This window comes from Poecilia mexicana, unplaced genomic scaffold (assembly GCF_051168715.1).
Source record: "Poecilia mexicana isolate PSO_F unplaced genomic scaffold, ASM5116871v1 scaffold_4, whole genome shotgun sequence".
NCBI classification, from domain to species: domain Eukaryota; kingdom Metazoa; phylum Chordata; class Actinopteri; order Cyprinodontiformes; family Poeciliidae; genus Poecilia; species Poecilia mexicana.
In genome coordinates, this window is record NW_028263373.1 from 16196443 (window position 1) to 16219962 (window position 23520).

A 23520-nucleotide genomic window follows, 5' to 3' on the forward strand; every position below is an offset into this window, starting at 1 on the left:
TAGCTTATTTGAAATGGAGACAGATTCAGATTAAAAGGCTTTTTTTTTCTTTCTTTTTTTACACTTGATCTGGTTTCTTGTAAGAGCCGTCATCTATTCACAAGAGGCATTTGGAAACAGTTTTCTCAGTTTAACAAATGTGGCATCGATATGCCTCTGGCCTTTTGGCCAACGCTTCAAGACTTTTCTCAGTTGAGCTCTAACACATCAGCCTATGATGGAAGATCTGCCAGGTGGATTCAGAGTAGAGATGAGAAATATCCTGACATGACAGAAGCCCTCTCGACAACCCGGCGTTTCTTGATGTGGGAGCCCCAGAGCAGGGTGATGGAACAACACATCTTTCTGGAGCTGGTATCACAGTTTGCCTCCACAGGATAACCCAGAGGGCCTCATCAGTGAAAGTGAAAACACATTCAATAAAAACTCAAACAACTGCAAAAAGTAGCAGCTCTGTATAAAGTAGAGATAACTCCAGGGTTGTAAAAGAGTTTTATGGCTAAGACTTTTTACTCTGAAAGTTTGCTGGCAGACTGAGATTCAAACTCGATACCATCCCCACTCGCTAATTGCTTTTTATAAAGCTAATTTTTGCTTGTTGGTGGTAATTGTCCCTTTCTTAGTGTTTTTGGTACAAAAAGATGCACCACATCTTTGGGAACCTTCTGCTTCTTACTGGTTGCTGCGCTAAAGGAGCCAAATTTTCATCGCTGTAGGGATGGACCAGCCACTGGTATCAAGTAATACGGATCTATTTAAAAGTTGGTCTCTCTAAAAAGTAAAAAAAAATCCCTTATACTGTTCCATAGGGTTTAAAATATATTAAATGAGTAGTGCAGTGTTGCCCAACTCCTGCATACTGCCTATCAGCTGGCTGAAAAAAGACAAATTTAACTATATAAACTACATCAGCAACTGCAACCTGTGGTTCCAGAGAAGCAAGCGATGATGGCTCTTCAAAACTTTGACTAATAAATGCTATAAGACATACGTTTAATAGTGTTTTTAAATATAACTGTGAAAATAAATGCATGCTGTAGCAAGTTTTCTGTTTTTGTTCTCAATTAATACTTGGATTACATTTTCACAACACTAAAATTACCAGTAATATTTTTTAGATTTATTTTTCTTGTCATTAGGTTGAAAACTATGCATTTTATTTTAGGTAATTTCCACAAATACCAACATGAAAGAAAATGTTGGTAGTTCATTTTCTTTCTTCTTTACTGATATTTCCCACTGCAGCACATTATCTTACTGAAGGGGGAAAAAAGCCTCCTCTTTGTCTACACCCGCCCAGCAGTTGTAGAGGAAAAACCATAGGATAGAAGTCAGGTTCGTAGCAGTGAAGTTACAGCTTTGGTAGGATAAGGTAAAAAATTTGTATAATTATTCAGACAAATTTGCCATCCTGCAAAACATCCTTTTCAACTCACAAATCTGTTTGTACCTCAAAGATCTCTGCATTCAGTAACTGTTTTCCGGCAGAAGAACAAAGCCAGATATCTGACAAACTTCACTTTCAGACCTTTCAAATGGTCTCTTATTTATAATAATGATTTTCTGGTTGTTGAATACTAAAACCTCCAAACATTTTAGTAAGCTTTGGTTTCAGACTTTGCATCTCTCACTCAGGATCAGCTTTCATCAGGAAAACCCTTAAAAAAAAAAAAATCAAAACATGTTTAATCTCTCGCACAGTGGGAAAAGCAGGTTTTTATAGATTGTCCAGCACTTTCCCTGTTAATCCAAAAGCATGTGGTCAGACTTAAAGGTTTTGATCAATGGGATTAAAATTTTTCCCCAAGTTGTTCCCTTCAGTTTTTTTCCCTCAAGGTGTCAAATTTTGAGATGTTAACATTCTCCCTTTTTCAAGTATTGATGCACTTTGAGATACAAACCCTGTAATGTTTGAAAACCATTAATCAAAATCCATATTTTGGAATAACAAAAATGTGCGCTGCTTCATGAGGGGACATGTGTGTTTTTTCAGCTTTTTACTGCCTGAGCTTCAAAGTAGAGTCATTATTATGTGTTTTCAAAAAGTAGGTTTTGTTGCATTTCATAAACAAATGCACTATATTAACTCTAGGGGATATTATTATTTTTTTTTACTTTTGAAAAGTAATTTTTTTTTTGTTAGTTGGAGAAAAATCCCATCAGTCTATTGTTTCTGTTAAAGCCATCAGAGTTTCTCAGTAGCCAATGGTGAAAAGGCAGATGATCAGAAACTTTTAAGGAAGTCCAGAGGCAACAATCACAACCTCACTGGTTCATGGAGGTAAACAAAGCTTGGCTGTAATAGTCTATGAGCAGGACGGGAAGTGATAAAGAAAGCACATTGAGTGCAGAGTATGATGGCAACAAAACACTTTCCTCCAAATGCTTCCATGAATTATAGACCTCTGTCATTAGGTCATGGCTCATTGTTTACTTTTCCTTTTTTGTCTGTGAGTTAAAGAGGAAAGGAGAATCTATCTGGTCTTTAATGACCATATTGCTGACAATATAGTGGGGGCGAGGGGGGCATTTGTTGATTTAAAGATCAGGGTGATGACATCACAGTCGTTGCTAATTAATTGTTTTTATTGATCTAATCTCATATTTTGTAAAGGTTTAGAAAAACGGCAAACTCAAATGTTTTATGTTTTTTCAGCAAATGGTTTCACTAATTGCATTTAGTGGGTGTTTTTCCCCTTTTCAGGAAAAGTGATAAGAATCTTGTTTGACAAATTCTAAACAGCTGTCTATTTCTAAATTTCCATCAGGCCAGCATTGCTTATTAATACAGTAGTAGACTAATCAAACAAGAGACAACAATGTAGCCTTAGGCTGGCCTGCAGGACGCTATAAATAACAGACAGGTCACACTGACTCCTATAGACCTCAAACAGGCGCCTCTAGTTCCAGTAAAAGCCGTGATTTCTTCTGCTGGCCTTGGCTGCAGAACATAGAGCTTATTTAAGGATGACTTTCTTTGCAGGACGATAAAATTGCAGTAATATGTCAGTGGCATTGTGATGAGACAGCGACTGTAAGGCTTATTTGGACTAAATCACCTGACATTTTCCTTTGTCACGTTATTACTATCCCATGATTAAGGTCTTAGGGCAGCATTCATCGTCTTGGCAACTACATTGCGGATAATTTCATTTTACCCTTTAGGGAAATAATCACTAGAAATACGACCTCTGTTTAATGTTAAGTAATGATTGGACGAAAACAAACAAAAGTTACTAAGACTAAGAGGATTTTAAAGAGGATTTCAGCGCACTTCGGTCATCTTGTTTTGGGAAGAAAAAAAACGATAGCTGTGAAATTTTCTCCATATTTCTTTAATGCCATTGTAAAACCAGCGTTGATTGCCTAAAGTTGCAGTTCTTCCTATATTCACAACACAAGCTGTTAACAATTAGTTTCTCTAATTTCATGCATTCCAGTGTTTTTGATTGGAATGCAGCCATACTGAACTCTGCTGCTTACAGGCTTACTATTGCTGTATTTCCAACAGGGAAGCCAAAGAACCCAGTACAAAGAAAACAAACCATTATAAGTAACTCTGTGTGTGTGTAAAATTCTGTGTTTTAAATCACATTTGGTCACGATCAATGGGTTCTCCTGATTGGTGAGTACTGGGTTCAGAATGTGCAGCTAAAGTTCTACCCTAGTTTATTTATTACATCAGTATGTTGGGATTTATTCTACAAAATAATCTGTACAGTGTCATCATTGGGATTATTCTAAATTATCAAGCACCAAGTTAAAAATATAGCTTATCATCCAGGTGTGCTTTGAACAAGTTTTCTATTGCTTTATAGCATGGGTTTTCTGTGACTGTTGCAGCATATAATGGTGCACAGCAGTTGCTCCTCAACTTGTTGCTGCCAACTGATTCTGCTCCACTTTTCTTCCAATTATGAGAAAGAAAATTAAAACAAAAATACAGTTGTCTGAAAACTAGTCAGTTTTCAGACTCACCGCTCTTTTTAAAGCAACACTGTTTCAAGCTACATTTGACAACCTGCTAACCAGCTGTCTGCTAAGCAGCTGACTGAGGTCAGCAGATAGCCTGACTAATTATCTACCATTTGCAGCTGTTTGTTCTGTGAGTTATTCTCAAAGAATAAATTACCAAAGACATAACATTATGCACCATATAAAATTAAAATAAGTATTTCGTAAGTTATTTTTCATTTAGCCACATGTTACGATATTTATAAATGGTTGTCGCTTATTTAATTTTGTATAAATAGAAAAGTTATGTTATACAATTTTATTTGTTTTTGCATTAATCCCATTAGATTTTCACACACTAGAAATGCTGCAATAGGGCCTGAAGTAAATGTGTTTTACCTCTTGTGTAAAAAGTGTGTGGATATGAACACTTTTACTTTAGACCAGAGTCAGACGCGGTGTTGTTCTGACACCTCGAATACGGTAAAGTTTGATATAAACTCTAACTTTTAATAGAGTTGTTCAAACTGTCACCCATTCATGTTAATGTTTTATAAATGTTCAATAGATTAAACCAATTTGACATGCAGGAAATCCTCTGGGCTTTCAAAACCTGTTAATTTTAGGATCATTAACCAGTCAAGATAAAAATAAAGTTAACTGAACTCTGGTTGAATTTCAAATGATACAAATACACTTGTTCAGATGTATTCATGATACCTTGGCATCTGCTTTGTCTTTGCCTTGTTAGTTCAAAAAAGGTTTTGTGACTTCCCAGTAAATCACTGATTGGTCCGTTACTGTTTAAGGGAAATCTTGTGTCAAACTTACACTTATGGAAAATGTAGTTATTTTACTTGAAATGTTAAGAAACTTTAATAAAATGATTTTCTTCTCTTGTGTGACTCCCCTCTCAGGGTTCCAGGTTGGTGTTGTGAGAGAGCAAGCTACCTGTGGGGAGGTGGACCGCCTGGGGCATTGTGTCCCTTGTTCTCAAGGTAGGAGCGAGTCTTAGTCCGAGTATCGAGTTGGTCCAGTTATTTATCATTTTGACATAAGTAGCCTCTAATTGTTTGCTTTGTACAACAGTTAGTTTATAAGTCTTGAATAACTGAACTGAAAAAAATGTCCAATGTGGTCAGAACAGAATATGTGTAGTATATATACATCTTCTCTGTGGTGCCGACAGGCATTTGCTCAGTTTATAGAAGCAAAATAGGAAGTTGAGCGAAAATAAATATTGCAATACTGATATAGCAAAGGGCTGCCCTGCACTCAGCTTAATCGGCATCAGTCACGGGAAAAAAAAAAACATGCTGGCCAATCTGTGACAAATGCAAACAATCCAATGAGAAACTTTATTTACTAAAGTAACATTAAAAGTGAAGATGAACAGTGATGAGTTAACTTGTCTTATAACACATTACTCCCTAATAAACTTTGAACTTGTAAAGTAATTTTTGTGCACTGTGACTCTATTCAAAATTTGTCTTTATTGGAGTAAAACACAGTTGTGTGAAAGACCAGAGTGATTGTTATGGATGTCGGTGTGTCTGAAAAAGGTGTTAATATCAAAAATGCTTTTTTTACACTCTGCACTTGCACTTTGCTTTAATAGAGCAAATTAACTAATTCAGGATGTGACTAATTTTTACTAGTTTTATGCTATGTCTATATCTGGGCTCACGGTTTCTAGGAACTGTTCCACTAACAATGTGAAGAAACCTAAAACTTTAGCTTGAGTTAATATGTAACTTCCTATTAATGAAGTTATTTCCAGGGATGGTCTGTCCCAGGAGTGAGCCATCAGGCACAGAGGGATCACACATCCCTCTGTGATCCAAGCCGCCTCAGTTTATAGACAGCTTAGCAGCTAGGATGGGATGATGCTAGGGAATCGAAACAGATGGGATACTTACAGATTAATACTTTCTATATTTACCACCTGTATCTGAGACTACAGTAACGGTAGTGAAACATATTTCTCTATCTTGTTTGTGGTTCCAACTCAAACTTTTAGTATTTTTTCCTGTCAACTTTGTCAAGTGTGAGGATTTGCTTCAGTTAGACTCCATTTAACAATCTGAATATTATATAGCATATAAAGTGTGAGTTCATGACCTTCATTTCCGTCTATACCACCAACCAGCCCATGATTCCTTGATACTTTGAAATTCAGTTTTGAAGTTTTTTCTGAGTCACTATTCCTGGATCAAAACTTTGCAAATGACTTAATCAGTGATGCACTGTTGTTGGTATTTCCACTCATTGCAGTAGTTTGGGAAGGAATGTTGGGCCTGTGTTGCACCCACCACATAGCACCGGTCAGGGGGAGGGCTGCCATTGGAAAATAGAAGGAAGGGCTTGGTCCCAAGTAAAATATCCCAGAGTATGCCACTGAAAAGGTTCTCCTGGGTGTAGCTGCCTGATAAGATCTGAGTTTGAGTGCAATCACAGGATTTCTGGGTGTTTTAAAGGGGTAGTGGAGGACAGTGATTGGTCCAGATAAGATATGGAGAGCCTTTGCTGCCTTAACATGGGTGACAGTGCCAGGACTTTCTGCGTTTTCCTTCCATTTCATTTAACTTTTATTATCTTGTAGCTTCACTCTTGTTATCGGGTTATTTATTTACTTTTTTTAATTTGAACTCAAAACTCAAAATAAGTTTTTTTATTATTTGCATGTGACTTGAAGCACAAATATAATCAAAAAGTTACACTTAAACTGTGACTCCAGAAATAGAACAACTAATGGATTAGCTGGCTTGGACAACTTTAAATATTATATTTATTTTAATTATTTTTGCCTTAATCATTGAAAGATTTCTTTAAGCTTTTGTGAAATATATCTCTGCAAAAAAAAAAAATCATCTGACAGTGAACTGAACAGCAAATTGAATACTCTGTATTTAATGATTTTTCACTAAGTGGTGAATAGTATATATATTTATGTGATGTCAAAAATGTAGGATTCTTTAAATTCCTTTTTTATTGTGATTTCCAAGTCATGTTTGGTTTCACTTTTGATTGTCTAAAAATGCCCCACATGTCAGCAGAAAAGGGCAAAGAACAGTTCAATTGATAAGTTTGACGCCGTTCTAGACCAAATCTCCCTGGAAATGTTAAATCATGTGGCTGTCTGCCAAAGCTCCAAAATCAGACAAGTATTTTTTTTATTATTTCAATCTTGAGCCACAGAAAATGTTGTGTGTGAACAAAGAAGCAAGAAGCTGATTTGAATCTTATTTGTTATTTCCTGCTTTTCTGCTGTGGCATGCTTGGAGGTTATGGATAAACTTCCTCCAGTGTTAGTTGCTGGGAGTTAGACTCTTTAATGCTAGGTTTCATATAACACAGTGCAGCTCTTGAACAGCACAGAGGTACAGGAAGCATCACCTGATTATTTATCTTACCAGCGTTTTCAAGGCTCAGGATTTTTTTAAATTATCGATATTTCATTTTTTATTTTTTTTAAATAGCTGATACCATTGTTTGTATATAGTCCTTTGAATCATTTCAAAGGATTATGAAAACAAGCAGATGAAAGTGAAATTAAATTTTTGTATATCATAATTTGTAATTCATCAGAGTCCACTGTTTGTTTCTCTGTTTCCTCCAATGGTTTAGTGGTAATTATTATTCATAATCTGGCTGATTAATGTTTAAGTTTTTAATGGCTAAATTTTGATGAACATCCATAATGTGTGTTGTTTTTTTATTTAAATCAGAAAATCAGTGCCTGAAGGACTTTCTAAAGAGCTATCTGTCCATCCTCTTTTCAGTCATCATTAGTTTTACAGTAGCAAACAAGTGGAGCTGAAATTTTGCTTTATACTGATAACTCTGATCTTTCTGGCTGCTTCTAGTGACTAAGGAAGGGGCTCGACAAGCTGTTCTGCAACATGGAGAGGGGTGAGATGAAGATCCTCAACAAGGGGGAAGAGGAGGAGATGGTACGCCTATCTGACTTGGCATCACTAGCTATATTTCCATCCAGTTGTCATGCAAATTTTCAGTGAACTTTTAAAATGTTGCTAAGAAAAAAGAAGAAAATGTCAGTTAGGTGTGTTTCCATCTTCTTGTTGGGAGCAAATCAACCAGGCTATGCAGAGTGTAATTTCGTCAGATGTTGGTACAACTGACAAACGCGTGGCTGCAATAAACAGGAAGTAAAGGTTTCAAAGTAGATCAACCTCACATCTGAGAAAAAAGGGCAGTCCTAACCGCCAAGGTACATATCTACCAGTGGATGGGAAAGTTTTTACAGAACCAACTTATATGAACTTATTCCATCTTCCCTTTAGCACATTAATTCTTTTTCAAAAAAGCCAAAAATCACCTCAAGCGAGCATGAAACCTTTTTTTTTAATCATTTCAAATTTTGCTGTTTCCATCAAGCATTTCAAATGTGATGCTTCAGAATGCACATGAACAAATCTTGATGTAAACATGGTTACTGTCTATACCAGAATTTTCTCTCTCCACATTACAAACTTTCCCCTGTCTTTACATAGGAGCTGCAAGGCTACCGTCTCTGCCGTTGGCGACTGGCCCTTGTAGGCTTCGGTGTACTTTGTACCGGAGGCTTCCTTCTCCTGCTGCTCTACTGGATGCCAGAATGGTGCGTCAAGTCCACCTGCACCCGTACCACAGCCCGTGATGCCGAAGTGGTGTTGCTGCGCTCCACGGTAGGAAGCGAGTTCGTGCTGATTAATCTGCCCGTTTGCATATTTCATGTTTCATCTATCTGTCCAGTGACTGTGACACCATTTGCCACATTCTCATATGTGCTTTGTGGCATGTGCTGAAAGACCCAGGAATCCTGGATGAAATCAGTTTTATTTGGTTTATTTATAAAGTGCCAATTCACCACAAAGTAATGTCAGTGTAATCCAATTCTTTGCAATGCAATGTATCCAGTCTAATTCAGTCCTAATTTATACTACAATCCAGTCATATTCAGTTGATGATCTAATGGATCATCAGATGATCTTACTTGGGTGATTTTTAAAAATTTTTTTTAGTAAAATGTCACCTCTTCAATGAAGGCTAGTCTAATGCATCTAGTTGATGCTCCTCCTACTGAGCAAGCATGTGGTGACAGTGGAGAAGAACAGCTGGTGTTTAACAGGAAGAAACCTGAAGCAGTACCAGTCTCAGGATGAAGGGTTTTCTTCTGCAACCAGCTGAGGATTAAGAAGACAGGAAGGGTTTACCCAAAAAATAAAAACAGACGCACTGAGCCAGGAGTACTTTTTATTAAAAAAAAACAATATTTTATTAAAACCAAAGTAGTAATAACAACTCGAATATAATTTGACTCAATCAACTGAAGATAAAATTGGAGATAATCACTGAGTCATGTTAGATAATACCTGTTACCTCACATGTGTGGGTTGCCTTTTGATGGTATTGACACACCCACTGCTCAAAGGTTGCAAACTAAAACATCACAGCAGAATAATGGTAATATTGCTACCATTTGATTCTTGTAATATTTTGGAAAATCGGGTATTTAAATTGCTATTTTTTCCTCCAGTTACTTAAGTTGCACCTAATTAGTTGATTCTTGAGGCTCACAGGCTTAAAAGGTAAAATGACGGCTGAAATCAAGTTTCAGAGGAGAGGATTCATTGAGACCAACTGGTTATTACACAATCACAGACGCATGAATGCAAAGGAAATTGTGTGTTTTCAGTCCTATTGCTGTTCGATCAGTTTTATTTTCCGGTGTGTGTGTGTGTGTGTGTGTGTGTGTGTGTGTGTGTGTGATGTTGTGTTGGTGCATTTACTTACTGCTGGTTCTCCTTGCTGCTGTTGACCAGGACGAGTTCCGGCGCTGGTTCCTGGCCAGGGTACGAGTGATGCTTGCTCCGGGGAGCAACCCCTTCCACAGCCTGGAGACCCAGACCACCTCCCCTCCCTCCTCCCCCTCCTCCCCTTCCTGCCCCTTCTCTAGCCCCTCCCCTTCACCTCTGGCCAACGGACACACACCTCACCCCTCCGATGGCAGCCCTGCTCAGGAGCTCATTAGAAGATTTTCTTACTACCAGCCCACACAGGTAGCTAAATCTCTCATCGCAACAGGATAACAAGACCAGCTGAACTTGAAGCTCATGTGGCACATAGAGCAAGGGAGCCCCTCACTTCTCCCACAGTTTCTTTTCACCCAGAGGGTTTGCTGTGGTATCTGGCACCAAGACGTTAGCAGCAGACCCAATAGGCGAGGAGCGGCCGACCATGCGTGGAATTTGGAGGCCAAGTCATTAGCTCAAACTTGTTGCTGTAACCATTCCTGAACCATTCCTGTTTTGTGACAGGGTGCATAATCCTGCTGAAAGAGGCCACAGCCACGAAAAGATGTGTGCTGGTCTGCAATATTGCTTAGAGGGGTTCAATATGACAGTGAGAAGATGCTTCGTCAAAGCATCCTGATGTTTGCAATATGCATATTGTACAGGAATTTACAATAAATGTCGACTTAGGATGCCATGTATCCAGTCGTTCTATACCTGTAATAGATTTATATTTCACCTGTTATTTAAAGGGGTGCTACTCTGTACCTTCCAGGCACACAATAACATTTTATAGCACAATCAAATAACTGTTACCCTCAGTTTTGTATATAGCAAACATAGCTTAAAAGAAATGTGACTTTCCAGTTTTACGCCTTGAAATTCTCCCTCTCTAAGAAGGTCCTGCTCTTTCTGACACTCCACCTTCAGGAAGTCTTTGCAACAACATTCCTCCATTATGCCATTTACAACCAAATCTGAACTGAGAAGTAGTTATTTAAGCCGATCAGACGCGCAGTTCCACCAGGTGTTTAACTGCTGCTGCCGCTAGTCTAGTGGAGCTGAGTGGGGAAGGAGCTCGGCTGGAAACTGCATCTCCCAGGAAGAGCTCTGTGGAAATAGACGGGTGATCAGGCACTGAATTTTTGGCATTAAAAGCCACTATTGCATCCAGAAATATTAGGTTAGATTAGGTTGGCGGTGCAAGATACAAGATCCTGGATGCAAGCGCATTAATGTTACACAAACAATAGCAATACTCCAATCAGATAACTTTTGATGAACCTCTTTAATGGGTGGAGTGATTCTCTCCTGTTCGACTTTGCTCTTCCACTTTACACCACAGTCAGGCGCCAGTGATGTTGACCGCACATTTGTTTGGTTTCCAGTGTCTATCCGGGATGTTTTATGATATTTTAATCATGTGGATATTTGTTTTATGATACAGATTTCATATCACAGCTGTTAAACATTAACTTGAGTTCATATTTAGCCCTAAATTATCCATCATCCACTTGGTTATTTTTCTGTTCAATACATGACATTTAATTGTGAGCTCAGAATAAGGAAGTAATTAATTTGCAAGTTTTTTTCCCCCACTTTAGGTGTGTGGCTACTAATAACTCATCTTTAATTTTTTTTTTTTCCTTTGTTCCCTTTTCCCTCTTAGATTCGCTATTTCACTTTCCACAGCACAAAGTATTACTGGAATGATGAGATGCAGAACTTTAAAGTTTTAACGTAAGACATTTTTTTTTACAATCTACCTCAACCGTATTAAATAAGCTGGAATCCATTTTGTGATAATCACAACTGAAAATTGATCAAATGCTTTGTTAGCAGGCATTTGAAACGTTAAACTTGTATCATCTGTTCTCCTATGTGTAAAGTGTCAACTTTGTCTCCGTTTTTTATTTATTTATTTATTTTTTTTGTGGGTGGCACACAGCGGCCTGGAGGATCTTGAAGTCAGTTGCTCTACCATCCACTCAGAGCACAGTGCAGGCCTGACCAGGAACCAGCAGGAGTACAGGTACATCAGATGAAATCATAGCAGGATTCTTTGCCTCCTTTTCTCCTCCTTTCCTTCTTTATGTCTTTCCTTTATTCTATTTTGTGCCCTTCTTTCTTTGCATCTTTCATTTCTTCCTTGTGCTCTTGTCTTTACCTTCTTTCTCTTTTTTTGTCATTCCTTGCATCCTGTCTCTCTCTCTCTCTCTCTCTCTGTTTCCTCCCTTTCTTGTCATTCTTTCCTTGAAATCATTCACTTTATTCTTCCTCATGTCCTACCTCCATTCCTTCGTTCCTTCCAGCTTCAGTTTCATTCTTATGCTATTTTTAAACCATTCCCACTCAGTAAACGTCTCCCGTACGTCCATAATGCACTTTATTTTTTATATATTTTGAAATTAAATTGAAGGACTTGAACTTCAGTTGAAGTATTTAGCCTGGAGAAGTCTTTTGTTCAAAGGGAGACAGAATATTTTTGGAGAATTAGTTAATTTGAGGGCTTTGAGCTCACAAAAGTAATCGCTGGTATTCATAGATTCCCAAACTAGTGAAAATATTGTGATATATTTTACTTTATGTAGCAAACCCCAATGAAAGCTGCTCTATTGTTTGCATCACTCTGCTGCGTTTTGTGTGTGTTGCTTTAAACTCGTAGGTGTGGCTGAACGCATTGTTTCTCTCTCCTTTTGTTAGGAGACTGTTCTTCGGAGTGAATGAAATCGCAGTGAAAGTGCCTTCTGTTTTCAAGCTGCTTATCAAAGAGGTAAAAACCAGTTTCAGTCAACAATAATCAGAGTGTTTTTTTTAAGTTAGTCTGAATTCCCATTTATTCTCACTGTGTGTAAAACTCAACTGGCAGAGTCGACACATTGGTAAACCAGTTTTTACCAGTGTCATAGAGTTTAGTCCTGAAATCCTGAATATGTGATCCTCTTCAGAGTCCGGACCTTTTCTCTTTGTTGTCCCTCTTTATTACTTTAAGACCACCTCAAGAAACAAGTTATATATATATATGGAAGATATAGACCTTATGTCTATATCTTCCATTCTTCTCAGTTTATTTTAATAAACATGTTATCAATTGATTAAATAAGGATCGAATGATGGATTATTCTTGAGTAACTTAACTTGCATGTCAGGTGATGGTAGATGCCGCAGTTATTTTCTTATTCCATTAAGCATAATTTTTTTTTTGTCTTTTTCATGCAGAATGTCTTTGTTTTCAGAATAACTTTTTTTCCCATTTGGTCCAACTCTTCTTCTCCATCTCCTCCTGCAGGTCCTCAACCCTTTTTACATCTTCCAGCTCTTCAGCGTAATCCTGTGGAGTGCCGATGAGTATTACTACTATGCTGTGGCCATTGTTGTCATGTCGGTTATATCCATAGCTACCTCTCTGTACACCATCAAAAAGGTGAGACTTACTAATTAACATGTCTAAATACAGTTTAGATGCTTCTACAAATTGGTGTAAATATACAACTATGAAGTCACACACGAGATACTAATGCTTAAAGTTTAAAACATCTATTAACTTAATGGCGTACGATTGAAAGTAATCTTGAATTTTGCCCCGTTTATTTTCATATTCTGTAGCACTGATTACTACTAAAGTTTTTTTTCTTTGAATCTACATAACAGTAAAGCGTAATGACAGGTTTAGATGAATTAGTAGTTTTGTATCCACCTATATTTCTTGTATCTCTGCCAAAAGTCAGAATTATTTAGTTTATCTTTATACATTAGACTTCTAGTTTCTATAAAATTAGTCAGAAATTTTCTTCTCTCTTATTTAAATGTCCAATTTTTTTTGTTTTTTTTGTTTTTTACATTTTAAAAGCCCAAATTAGACATTTATAGCATGCCTTAAATAAAAGCAAAGGCCCGTTAAGTTAATACGTTTTCTATGAGTACAACAAACAACTCCAGTATGATATAAATGAACAGTATTAAGTCCTGTTACTCATTATTTAAAAACAAAGAAGCAGCAAATTAATTGTTTTCATTCCTGTTAATCTCTCCTTTCTCCAGCAATACGTCATGCTTCATGATATGGTTGCAGCTCACAGTATTGTCCGTGTGTCTGTTTGCCGAGCCAATAATGGTATGCTAAAATCTAAGTTATATTGTCCTTTTATGAGTTTCGTACACTTTTATCTATTTATTGCCCTCCTAAATAGACTTATTCAAACCCCATGTATTGGAAATTAAAATGCCTTTATTTAAATAAATTTTAGCTTTAATGTAAATAAAGTATTTCTTTGGATGATCAGCAAATTTGCCCTCCTCTTTCAGATCAACCGCCCCTGTTTATCCTCATGCTCACTTTTTGTTCATGTTTCAAACTTCAACAGATGTTGAAGAGACATTGTCAATTGATCTGGTACCTGGTGATGTGGTGGTCATTCCAAGCAACGGGACCATCATGCCGTGTGACGCGGTGCTGATCAGTGGCACCTGCATCGTCAATGAAAGCATGCTCACAGGTAAACTCGTCGTGTCTAACGGCAAGGTGCGTTGTTCCGTGCAGCGCAATAACAGGATTCCCTTCATCAGGTGAGAGTGTTCCTGTGACAAAGACCAACCTCCCCAACCCACTACCAGGAGAGCGGGAGGGGGAGGACTGTGCCTACAACACCGAGGAGCATAAGAGACACACACTGTTCTGCGGCACCAACGTCATCCAAACCCGCTTCTACACGGGAGAACTGGTCAAAGCCGTGGTGGTCCGCACAGGTCAGCAGGGGGGCCTGGATGCAAAAACTAGATTGTTTTCTGGATGTTTTTGCTGTTGCTGTGTAATACAGAGTAAATCATGTAAATTATTTAGAAATTAAGTTAATACTGATATTCTATTCATTCAGATGTACTTCTACTGACTTATTTTTATTCCTAAAAACAATTTAAATGTTAGCTTGCAGCACAAGTGGTGCACAATATTGCTCAACATTAAAGAAAACCTTTTTAATTCTGGTCTCCAAAATATTATCCGATTCTTCTAAATCTATGAGTTTCCATAGACTTTTTTAAATTATAGTGGCATCAGTTCATTTTCTCTTAAGCAAATGTAGACAAAATCTGCTAAAAAAAAAAATTAAAAATAATAACAAATATATTGCTTTTCTTGCAGGTTTCAGCACAGCCAAAGGCCAACTGGTGCGCTCCATCCTTTATCCCAAACCCACCGACTTCAAGCTGTATCGTGACGCCTACCTCTTTCTGCTGTGTCTGGTGGCCGTGGCTGGAATCGGCTTCATTTACTCCATCGTCCTCAGTGTCATGAACGGGGTAATGCACAGGGAGACCAGCAGAGCAAGCTGTTTTCTTGTTTGTCAAACAATTCCTTATGAGCATTCACTGCTTTTTGCAGTTCATTTTGGGACATGTTACCAGGATTTTACTAGTGAAAAAGATGCTTCAAACTAGGATCTGAGCACATAAGAAATTATTCCAATGGGAAAAACCTTAAATCTTTTGCATTTTCTTCTATTCCAGGTGGAAGTAAAAACCATCATCATCGAGTCTCTGGACATCATAACCATCACGGTGCCACCAGCGCTGCCAGCAGCCATGACAGCTGGGATTGTGTACGCCCAGCGGCGTCTTAAAAAGATTGGCATTTTCTGTATCAGCCCACAGAGGATCAACATCTGTGGACAGATTAATCTGGTCTGCTTTGATAAAGTAAGTCTTCGTAGACAATGCTGAAAAACAAAAATATGACGGCATGAACGGTTGCTAGACTGGAATATATATATATATTTTAACATTTTTCTTCTTTAAGACGGGAACTTTAACAGAAGATGGATTGGACATGTGGGGAGTTCAGAGAGTTGAAGGAGGCCGGTATGTTGGTTTGATTTATGAAATATGGAAACATCAGAGACCTGAGTCCAAACTGCATTTGCTCTGTGATTAGTTTGAAAAAAGTTGTAAAAGTCCAGGCACATTCTGATATTTGCTGAGGAGAGGGTGATTCTGGGCTTTAAATCAGAAGTGAAAATCACAATCAGAGTTAATAGGAGTGTTGTTGCCTTTCCTCTCCCATAACCACGTTTTCTTCCTTGATCAGTTTTCACCTATCAGAGGAAAGTGCCCACAAGGAGAATCTTGTCAAGTCCCAGTTTGTGGCCTGCATGGCCACCTGCCACTCGCTAACCAAAATAGAAGGCCAGCTGTCTGGAGATCCACTGGACCTCAAAATGTTTGAGGCTACAGGCTGGGTGAGTTGCTCTGAATATATCCAGTAACACCGTGTTGATCCAGAATCCTCCTCCGTTTGAAAGCTTGCAGTGAGATTCAGCAAGAACTACAACTTCAATTTCACTTGATTAGATGAGGTTATGTTTATGTGTAAATTAAAACATAAAACAAACCTCTTTGAATGCTGAATGGCCAGATACCTCCGTATGGTGGGTAACAATCTTTTCACGGGGGATTTTTACACTGCCTGATGTCTGGAAGATAATCACCCATGCAGTAATTAGCCAATAATAGGTTTATATGTGTTTGCCTAGTTAATTCCAGGTGGCATCCTTTTTATTATTATTATTTTTATTATTATTATTTGACACCATCTCACCGTAATGTTTAATGTTGATGCTTTGTTTGGCACAGCCCAGGCATGATGATTATTGGAACCTTAATGGTCCATATGAAAACAACTTTATTGCTGAAAATTAATTAGCCTTATGTTTGGAATGTGAAAATGAACACAACATTTTTGTACAAATATTTACCTTTCTTTAACTTCATCTTCTCCAGATCCTGGAGGAAGCCACTGAGGAGGAAACTGCTCTCCATAACCGCATCATGCCCACCGTCGTCCGACCACCACAGCAGCTGCTGCCCTCCCAGCCCGATGAATCGGCCGAGCAGGACATGGTACGTGCAGAAACTAAACACTTCAACAGCTGAGCAGATTCGGTTATGCATCAATAACTTACTGAATAGAGACGATCTCAGAAAATATGTCCCAATTTGTAAAGTTATCCATAAAAAATAACAGTCAAACTTTCTGACTTTGAAATTTATTTTGTCTTGTTTTTTGTTTTTATAGGAACTCGCTGAGCTTTCAGTAAGTATTTTGACATGTTTGATCATTATATATATATAATAATCTTCCTCTGGATTAAAGTGATGCTTCATGTTTATTTAAATAATTTAAATTTGAGGCTTTTCTCTTGCTCAGGTTTTGTAGTTAGTTTTTTTTAAACACCTGGCCTAAAAACAATAATTAACCATTAATACCTTAAATTCTCATACATAAAACTGTGTAAACGTCCTCTACTCATAATTACTAAATAAATCAGATACTTTTCTATATGTGTATCTGCTTGTCTGCAGTCATTATACGAGATCGGTATCGTGCGGCAGTTTCCTTTTTCCTCGGCGCTTCAGAGGATGAGCGTTGTGTCTCGTACTCTGGGGGAGAAATGCATGGACGCCTACATGAAGGGAGCACCGGAGGTGGTGGCCAGTCTCTGCAAGAGAGAAACGGGTGAGGTGACCGACATGAGTCCCTGCCAAAGGAGGCGAATCAAATGCTGTGAAAATAACATAGTTCCCACAAAATGATTTTGATAACTCTGTATATTTTGTTTTTCATACAACTTTTGTAAATGTTATAATGTTTGCAACGTTGCAATAAAATAGTGCTGTGGAACGAGACACATTTCCTCTCAATTCACTGTCTAACCAAACATTTTTCCCAGTTCCGGAAAACTTTGCCGAGGTTTTGGAGGGTTACACTAAGCAGGGATTCAGAGTGATCGCTCTGGCTCATCGGCGACTCGGATCAAAACTCAACTGGCACAAAGTCCAAAACGTCAACAGGTAGTTAAAAACATTATGCAACTTGTGAAGGATTTAAGATAAGATGCTAAACGCATCAAAAAGTTAAAGTTTTTGATGCAACAAAGTTTATTTTGTATTTCTTTAGATATTTTGTTGTGTAATGTTGTTGTTTTGCTACCAGGGATTACATTGAGGCAAACTTGGAGTTTCTGGGACTCATCATCATGCAGAACAAACTCAAGGCTGAAACTCCAGGAGTGCTGCAAGACCTCCATCGAGCAAACATTCGAACCGTCATGGTTACTGGTGAGAGCAGAAAAAACACCTTTAGAAAACTAGCTAAAGTCTTTGGATTTTCCTTAATATCTGCTTGATAGTATGAAAAACACATCTTGAGCTTTGAGAATGATTTTTTTTTTTTTTTTTCTTTCCACTTTCCAGGCGACAACATGTTGACGGCAGTCTCTGTGGCCCGTGACTGTGGGATGATCCCTCCTGAGGACACGGTCATCATTGCCGATGCCCTTCCTCCTCATGATGGACAAGCCGCCAAAATCACATGGAGATACGCCGACAGGCCCAGCAGAACCACACGACTCGAGGTAAAGAAAAGATAGACTCTCCACTGGCTGAGACCAAGACTAAGGTTCCACCTCTCGAATTAAAGCTCTGTAAAAATGGTCTTTTAGTTGTGTGCAGTTGTTATTGAAACAAAATTAATTGAGGGGAAATTTTTAATTAGAGCTACTTTTAATGCATGTGGTAACATTATGCCGCTTATTTCCCAAAACTAAAATTTTAGGAAGTGGAGGGTTACGCGTAGCTTTTTTTTTTTTCTAGTATCTCTAAAATGCATCTGTTGTAACTAAGCCACATTTGGTGACTTTCAACAGGAAATTAACATCAGCCTGGAGGACGAAGGTCATGCTGAGGAGCCCAAAACACAACCACTCTACCACTTTGCCATGAATGGAAAATCATTTGCTATAATCGCCGAGCATTTCCCAGACATGCTTCAGAAGGTACAACAAATTTTCTACTGAACTGGAAATCCTGTGTGTATTTATTGAAACAGACGCAGGAATGTTGAAACCGATCCCAACGTTTCATGAACGTTGAGCCTCGTGTTATTGTTTGCAGCTTGTGCTGCACGGGACAGTGTTTGCCAGAATGGCGCCGGACCAGAAAACCCAGCTTGTCGAGACACTACAGGGAGTAGAGTGAGTCTTAATGATTTTACACTGAATTATGACAACACAAGTGCCAAAAAATCTGGATCAAATGAGCAAATTTCTTTAGATAAAATCATGGCTTTTGGCTCTTTCACATCAGCTTTTTGATACTAACCAGTGACTCTTATCATTTGCTGCCAGCTACTTTGTGGGAATGTGTGGAGATGGTGCAAATGACTGTGGGGTACGTAAGACTGACTGACAGTTCTATTTATAACAGGAGCAACTTGGTATAGCTCTACCTGTAATTCAACACGTTTAAGCAGTTTTTCCTCTTCATCAAAAGGCGCTGAAGAGGGCACATAGTGGGATCTCTCTGTCAGAACTGGAGGCCTCAGTTGCTTCCCCCTTCACCTCCAGGACCCCCAACATCTCCTGCGTCCCGAGCCTCATCAGGTTTCTGCTTGTTCCCTTTCACAGTGTCTCCTGGAAGTCATTTCTCAGCATGCACATTCTAACTACAATCTTTAATATATCTTATTGCACAAGTTTCCTAGTACTGCATAACTGAAAGAAGAGGAATGAATGATTTTGCTGATTAAAAGAAAAAAGTAGGGTGTACTTTTTACTCTGATACCTCAGACTGAGGTATCAGAGTAAAAAGTACCAGAGTAGCTGCATTCTGAAGGCATATAAATATTAAATGGAGCTGCAGGGATCTAGTGCTAAACATCAAGTCCTGCACACCACTAGTGTAGTTTTCACAAGAGGTTGGAAAGAGGAAAATCATTGTGTAAAGCAGAGGGCTGCAACCTGCAGCTCCAGATTCACAAGTGGCTCTTAGGAGCTTCTACAATGACTTTTTATTTATCTTTATCTAATATTATAAAAAAATAAAAATACAACTAATGTTTTTAACAGTGGATATAATAACATGCAGGTTTAGCATTTTCTGAACGAGAGCAAAGTTTGTAAAATGAAATATGTGGCAAAAAAAAAAAAAGCTTCACATGGTGAAACATGGTGATGGTAGCATCATTCTTTGGGTTGCTTTCGTTCACCACCCCAAAACTGAACAAAGCCAAAAATACTACTTTGCAGTATTTTAGCAACACGTATATAGTAATTACATTTAAAGCCCACAATTCAATCTGTTGATGTTTCTTTATTCCTCAATTGAAGAATTTTCTCTTAATTCGGTGATATCATTAAATCCTGCTCTGTAGGAAGTGAAGGATTTTTTTCTCTCTCTCATATATTGGATGGATGGACATTGTTTGTTTGTCTTTACAGGGAGGGACGTGCTGCTCTTATCACCTCCTTCTGTGTGTTCAAGTTTATGGCTCTCTACAGCATCATCCAGTACATCAGCGTCACTCTCCTCTACTCAGTAAGCAGCGTGGCTGCCTCGTTTATAAGACTACAGTGAAAAGCAGGAGAAAGTCCGAATATTTACCAATCCATGTTCGTTTTGTGTCTTAGGTATTAAGTAACCTTGGAGATTTCCAGTTCCTCTTTATTGACATTGCTATCATCCTCGTAATTGTTTTCACCAGTAAGTTTTGAAAAATTATTGCATAAAAAGCTTGACTTTTCCTTTAAAACATAAACTTTGTACTTAATAATTTCTCCTGTCTCTTCAGTGAGTTTGAACCCAGCTTGGAAAGAACTGGTGTCACGTCGTCCCCCATCAGGACTAATCTCAGGGCCTCTGCTGTTCTCTGTGCTGACCCAAATCCTCATCTGCTTGGGCTTCCAGACCATTACGTTTCTTTGGGTCCAAAAGCAGCCGTGGTTCGAGCGTTGGACGCCTGCTACAAAGTAAGTGTCCGGCGTAGAGCGGCTCGTCAGGAACAATGCTACGTCGCTCCTGTCCGTAGTTTCTAATGACACTGTTTGATATATCTCTGTCCACTCCCAGCGTCTGCAATCACCCGGATCACCTGAACGTGTCCGGACTCAACCAAACGGATGATCACAACATCCAAAACTTTGAGAACACCAGTCTCTTTTACGTCTCCTCCTTCCAGTATCTCATTGTCGCCATCGTTTTCTCCAAAGGCAAACCTTTCAGGCAGCCGAGCTACAAGAACTGTGAGGCCCGGTCTTCTCAGTCCTGCTTTGCTGTAATATTTAGCATTTGGATATTCTAATGGCTGACTGACTGTCTTTTCAACAGGGCCTTTTGTTCTGTCTGCTGCGAGTTTGTATTTCTTCCTGCTGTTCATCATGTTTTATCCTGTTAAAAGCATTGATGAATATCTAGAGGTAAGTGAAGATGAATATTAGGTACTCAGTTCTGGTACAGACTGCTTTAGCAAGCCAAGTTTTATTTTCTCTTCATACTTCATACACACTGCATTTATCCCCCCATTAAATAAATGTAATCAAATTAAAGGTGCTTTTTTCAGTGTTGAGGATTTTCTACTTCAATAAAATATTTATTGCAAAGTCTTTTTAAAACTCTCTTCAAGGGGTGCGGTCATATTTGTGTGTAGCTGCTTATGTAATTTGAACTGTTAACTTTTCTGCACATAAATATTTTCATCAGTTTATTGTTTTTGTTCTTTACAGATTGTCTGTGTCCCTTTTGAATGGAGGCTAAGGCTTTTAGTGATAATCGCAGTCAATGCTGCTGTGTCTGTTTTGGTGGAGGTAAGGTGTACACACACACACACACGCGCGCACACACACACACGGTAACACTTGCAGTTATAGATGTTTTTGCCATGTTCAGTTTTCATTTTTTCATGCAATGTGCTCATCGTTGTCTTATGCAACCTTACAGCTGGATCAATCTTTTGTCGTGATGAGAACATTTTTTTTATAAATGGAAAATTGTCCCTTTGACTGTTTTTGATAAATGTGGTTGTTTTTAGAGCATCAATTTTTTTTCCTCATGATTTTTTTACATATGTCTAGAGTAAATATTGTGTCAATCATTGGCAGAGGCTTTTTAGAAGTAGAATGAAGTTTAGTCAGTGATGAGTAGTTTATGCTAACCTGCCCTGGGCAGCATCACAGTTTCTCACCTTCCCTTTAGACGGCTGCCCTCACAAACACGCACTGCTTAGCAAACATCTCAGATTTCCCCGTTTCTGAGCTACGAGTGCAAATTCTACTGATCTTTGAAGCGAATTAACTAATAAAGCTTAACTGATTCTGCATAATCAGGTGTTTTCAGTTTCTCTGACACTGAAGAATCTCTTAAAATTCTTCCTTCTCTCATAATTTTTTTTATTCCAAATGTAATTACTGTCTTGCAAAGAATTCATCTTTGCAAATACATGATCTCTCAAAGCTTTGTTGCCAAGATCAGCTTGAAGACCTTTGTGGCAAAATAAAAGCAGGAGCAGTGGGGAGTCAAATTTGCCTCTCTTTAATTCTTTCCCTGCCCAATGCGCTGTTATTCCTTAGACCTTCATCCTTGACATCATCTTATGGAAGCTTGCACTCAGCAGAGACAAACAGGCCACCCCCGCCGCCCCGACACCACAGGTTGGGAAAATCTGACACCTTCTTCTCTAAGCCCTTTCTTGTTGCTCGTGTGTGGTGTTTCCTCTTTCTGTCCCATCTTCTTCTTTCTCTAATGTCACAAAGCGCATCTTTCTGATGTAACTGCTACCTGAGACATGCATGAGAGCAACCCTGATGTTATTACCCCCTTGTGGATGGTCTGTCCTGGTAATATTATAAAAGTTCAGTCAAAAAGTGCCGATATTGCACCATTTCTCCTAGCTTCTATGCAAACTAAGATGATGCAGGAGTTTAAACTCCTAGCATTGTGCTCTATAAAGTGTTTTTTTTTGTTTTGTTTTTTTTTCTGTGAATTGAACACTGAAGGAGGCGACATGCATTGCACCACAATGCACTATAAAGGCTGAATTGGTGCTCCGTCTCTTTATGTGACTCAGTAATATATATCACCTTTAAAACGTTCCTCGCAGATGTACACATTGCAGAGAAAACTTATTGGGTGCAGACTTGTTTACTTTTTATTAGCCTTATTTTCTAAAATAAATAGTAACAGTCCTATGTAGAATAAAACAATAGGATTGCGATGATTTGCAATAGATAATAGTTTAATTGACAGACAAAATGTTGACAGAATAACGAACTTTTTAAAATTGTAACACCAAAAACTGAAACATTTGGGGAATGTTTGAACTAAAAGGCCAATAAGGATACGATTGGTCAGATGTGATTTGACATCTTATAGTATGTGGTTGCAGAGGAAACTTTGTACTGCATAAAAATTCATGTTCTATGTCAACATTTTAAAAGTTTTTAGCCAAACATGGATTTAAATTCTGTTCAAATAGTTGCATTCATTTTTTTTTTCTTTTTTTATTTAACTTCCAAACTTTTAGTGAGAAAGGCTGTTTTATATTTAAATAATATCTTAATTTGTTGCCAGACTTGAGTATCTTTTCATGCTTGCTACTGCCCTTCCCTTCTGCTGTGCTGCCAGCTTCCTGTTTGACGATCTAAAGCTTGTTTACTGCACCTTTCCTAGTTTCTCTTGGATTCCAGTCAAGCATGTCAGTCACCACTGTCAGTGTATGACCTCAGGAATATCACGATTTAAAAACAAACAAACAAAAAAAGCCTGACCCTTTATTTGTCATTACAGAGCAAGTGAAAAGACTCTTTGTTTGTATCTTTAAAGTGTGTCTTTGTGGCCATCTTTAAAGATCTTTGTTCAGTCCCCATGAGCTTGTTTTAAGGAGTTTGCTCACCCTTTTCAGCTGTTGACAACCAGTTCCTTAATGTTAACTTCATGCTAAATTTTG

At 38.3% G+C, this 23520-nt stretch overlaps 1 protein-coding gene across 2 annotated transcripts in view; it reads left to right on the forward strand.

The window, feature by feature from the left end:
• The window catches only part of atp13a3 (ATPase 13A3), a 32944-nt gene that overhangs the window by 4617 nt on the left and 4807 nt on the right, over positions 1-23520 (forward strand). The window contains exons 2-33 of one of the 2 annotated variants that reach the window (XM_015011466.2): positions 4872-4952; positions 7821-7907; positions 8469-8642; positions 9780-10016; positions 11419-11489; positions 11698-11781; positions 12453-12522; positions 13039-13173; positions 13791-13863; positions 14114-14245; positions 14316-14495; positions 14890-15047; positions 15255-15443; positions 15544-15605; positions 15832-15982; positions 16524-16643; positions 16819-16836; positions 17106-17259; positions 17474-17594; positions 17737-17861; positions 17997-18157; positions 18449-18577; positions 18696-18775; positions 18929-18971; positions 19074-19183; positions 20021-20117; positions 20210-20282; positions 20371-20548; positions 20649-20821; positions 20907-20995; positions 21302-21382; positions 22145-22225. In XM_015011466.2, coding sequence (XP_014866952.1) covers positions 7857-7907; positions 8469-8642; positions 9780-10016; positions 11419-11489; positions 11698-11781; positions 12453-12522; positions 13039-13173; positions 13791-13863; positions 14114-14245; positions 14316-14495; positions 14890-15047; positions 15255-15443; positions 15544-15605; positions 15832-15982; positions 16524-16643; positions 16819-16836; positions 17106-17259; positions 17474-17594; positions 17737-17861; positions 17997-18157; positions 18449-18577; positions 18696-18775; positions 18929-18971; positions 19074-19183; positions 20021-20117; positions 20210-20282; positions 20371-20548; positions 20649-20821; positions 20907-20995; positions 21302-21382; positions 22145-22225 — 3600 coding nt within the window. In that variant the 5' untranslated portion in view covers positions 4872-4952; positions 7821-7856. The remainder of the gene's footprint in view (positions 1-4871; positions 4953-7820; positions 7908-8468; positions 8643-9779; positions 10017-11418; positions 11490-11697; positions 11782-12452; positions 12523-13038; positions 13174-13790; positions 13864-14113; positions 14246-14315; positions 14496-14889; positions 15048-15254; positions 15444-15543; positions 15606-15831; positions 15983-16523; positions 16644-16818; positions 16837-17105; positions 17260-17473; positions 17595-17736; positions 17862-17996; positions 18158-18448; positions 18578-18695; positions 18776-18928; positions 18972-19073; positions 19184-20020; positions 20118-20209; positions 20283-20370; positions 20549-20648; positions 20822-20906; positions 20996-21301; positions 21383-22144; positions 22226-23520) is intronic. The other variant, XM_015011474.2, reaches the window with a different exon arrangement.